Here is a 2,869-nt window from a genome sequence, read left to right on the forward strand (position 1 = left end):
AATAAAAATAGAGGTGTGTGTGTGTGTGTGTGTGTGTGTGTGTGTGTGTGTGTGTGTGTGTGTGTGTGTGTGTGCGTGCGTGCGTGCGTGCGCCACACACACACACACACACACACACACACACACACACACTTATTTATTTACTTTTTCCGGAATTTTCAGAAAAGTCCATTTTCATCTCTGCTTGTGTTATTGTGCATCATAATTGTACCATTTGATGATGTGCAAGTTATTTTTATTTCCTGAGTATTATAGTTCACTGATTTATCGTCTCTTTTTCAAGGAGGAATATGCCATCCTTCAGGAACTCTACAGCTTCAAAGGACCTGTTCCTAATGCTAACAAGGTATTTATCTATACAGTCAATCCCCTGACATCACGGGGGTTACGTTCCATCACACAGCAGCAAGTGAAATCTATAAAATCGAAATGCACACTGGGCGTTTTATGACATTTAAAATACTTTCTCAAATTTCATGTTTTTAAACACATTTGAACACACAAATAATACAAACACATTTAACACATACAACATATTAAGTGTAAGACCTGACCCATCAAAAGAATAGCCAGAAAATTCTGATTTTTGGGAACTGAGATGTTTATTATTAACCCTTATAACAAAGTCTACAAAAACATTTTTTTGCTATATCATGTTTATGAGATATTTTTTGTATCACATTTGATGTAGTGGGCACTTTTGGCAACTTTTTGGTCACAACAATGTTAATTTCAGAACAAAAAACAGAGTTCTGTCCATAACATTTTGAAATTGTAGAACATGTTTTGAAGTTTTCCCTCTTTTTCTTTTTCACACTTTTTAGTGCCTTTTTATTTCACTTTGTGGTTGGCAGAAAAACACTTTCTGTTTTTGTTCAGGCAAAGATGCACCCTACACTTTCCACAGTAGACACGTGAAAAGTGGTTGCCCGTGCAGTGCTTGCATCTCTGTCGGGTTTCCCATGTAGGAAAATGGTCAGTGGCATCCTTTCTGTACTAACCCCATATGCATGTACATGGCTAGAACCTGCTCCATCTCTTTGGCACTTGTGTTTACTGACTTCCCCTTTTTTGCACACTGTACAGGGTTGTTTGTTCTGCAGTTTCCTGTAACATTTCCATCAGTTACAAACTGTTTGAAATACTGATATGGTGTCCAGTCACACCTGTCCTCCGTCCCTTCATCAACACGTGCAACAAAATTGACAGATGGACCTTGATATTGTGATTTTTTTTTTTCATCTGTATTCTCTCCTTTTTGCATTACCCTTTACTGACTCCTTTCTGATTGTGTCTTGTGTTGTTGTTGGAACTTCACATCTGTGCTTGTCAGGGAAACCCTTTTCTCTTGATTGTCTTCCTCATCAGTGCTGTCTGAACCTTCATGCATGTCCTGAGGAGTCCATTCCTCATCCTCATCCTCTTCATCTTCTGCCAACTGCTCTATGTCACTTGTATTGCCATCCATTATCATGCTGATGACATTTTCAATGTGCTTTCTCTTTCTCTCTTCTTCCTCGAGCCTTTTTGACATCTAAAAATAGACATATGGGTCAATATGGCATAGACATTATTTCAGAGGAATTGTTATTGTGGAAGTACTCAAAATGTATTTGAAGGTGGCATTTCAGTGATTAAGTCATCAAAATAGTATGTGTTTGTATTTTAGTAAGCATTATGTAGATTACATGTGAAATGACAATTTGGGTTTAAATCTGCAGAATCAAATTTACATTTTAACTAGATTTAATTGTAATATAAAGAATGAGTTACTTAATAAATATGCATTCTTTCAATGAAGAAAATACTTATTTTTAAAAATGACTAAGAATTTTGATGTTATTCTCACCGTAACCTCTCAAAAATTAGCAACGATTTTCCTGAAAAACCCAAGAGCATTATTCACCGGGAGCAGCCATGTTGGAAATGACGAAAACAAAACTTCAGCTGCCTGTAGAGGCATGATAGTCCACCAGGGGGCAGAATACATGTAGCAGATCACACACAACAGGTTTTTAATGCAAAAATTCATCATGTTGGTGAGATAGAGGTCTCAGAAACTCATGTACCAAACATGATGCGAATGGCATTATAGGGATTATTAAGAGAGAGCAAGGTCAATGAGTAACACAAAAATATTCTGCAAAAAAAAATGAAACAATGTGTCATCACCAAAGACAGACTGCCAACTGAAAATGAAATCACAGGGTTTATTGAAGGACCATCATGCTGACCTGTTTCCTGGGTTCAGGCACAGTGATGTCTATTTAATTAAACAGTGACTGGTAGTACAAAGTAAAATGGCCGCCCCAGAAACAGTTCAATTTTTCTTCTTAATTCTTATTCCACAAATATTAATATTAATCAAAATACAGTAATCCCTTTTTTCTTGAGGTTAATTGGTACGGGATCTGCAGCGAAAAGTGAAGAACCGCGAAGTAGGATTTGTTTGTATACAGTTATATGTGAAACAGGATTTCACCCTGTTCTTCAGTATGTTTGCACCCTCTGTTGTGAAGGTCTGAGACAACTCGGCATTTGACAACAGACCAGTTATTTGTATGTATATGTGGGAGTAAGCTGGATAGGAAGAGCCGCTGTCCACAATGTCGTTGTCTCTCTGATCATTGATGTGATTGCAAGCAAAAAACATCACAGGTACCAGTTCAAATGTGTAAACAGTATTTATACTTAACATATTTGAATCAATGATTGCAACAATAAACATATTTACTTCAATCTTTAATGATAAAATCTTGCTGACGGGGAAGCTGAGGTTTTATTAATTGGAGAAAAACGTGTGTGTGTGTGTGTGTGTGTGTGTGTGTGTGTGTGTGTGTGTGTGTGTGTGTATATATATATATATATA

The 2,869-nt window shown here is 36.8% G+C and overlaps 1 protein-coding gene across 1 annotated transcript in view; it reads left to right on the plus strand.

Moving 5' to 3' along the window:
* Positions 1–2,869, plus strand: part of cunh5orf22 (chromosome unknown C5orf22 homolog) — a 31,587-nt gene that overhangs the window by 10,360 nt on the left and 18,358 nt on the right. The window contains exon 6 of the mRNA XM_019879101.1: positions 284–346. Within this exon, the coding sequence (XP_019734660.1) occupies positions 284–346 (63 nt within the window). The remainder of the gene's footprint in view (positions 1–283; positions 347–2,869) is intronic.

Source organism: Hippocampus comes, unplaced genomic scaffold (assembly GCF_001891065.2).
Source record: "Hippocampus comes isolate QL1 unplaced genomic scaffold, H_comes_QL1_v1.1 scaffold85, whole genome shotgun sequence".
In the NCBI taxonomy this organism is placed as follows: Eukaryota; Metazoa; Chordata; class Actinopteri; order Syngnathiformes; family Syngnathidae; genus Hippocampus; species Hippocampus comes.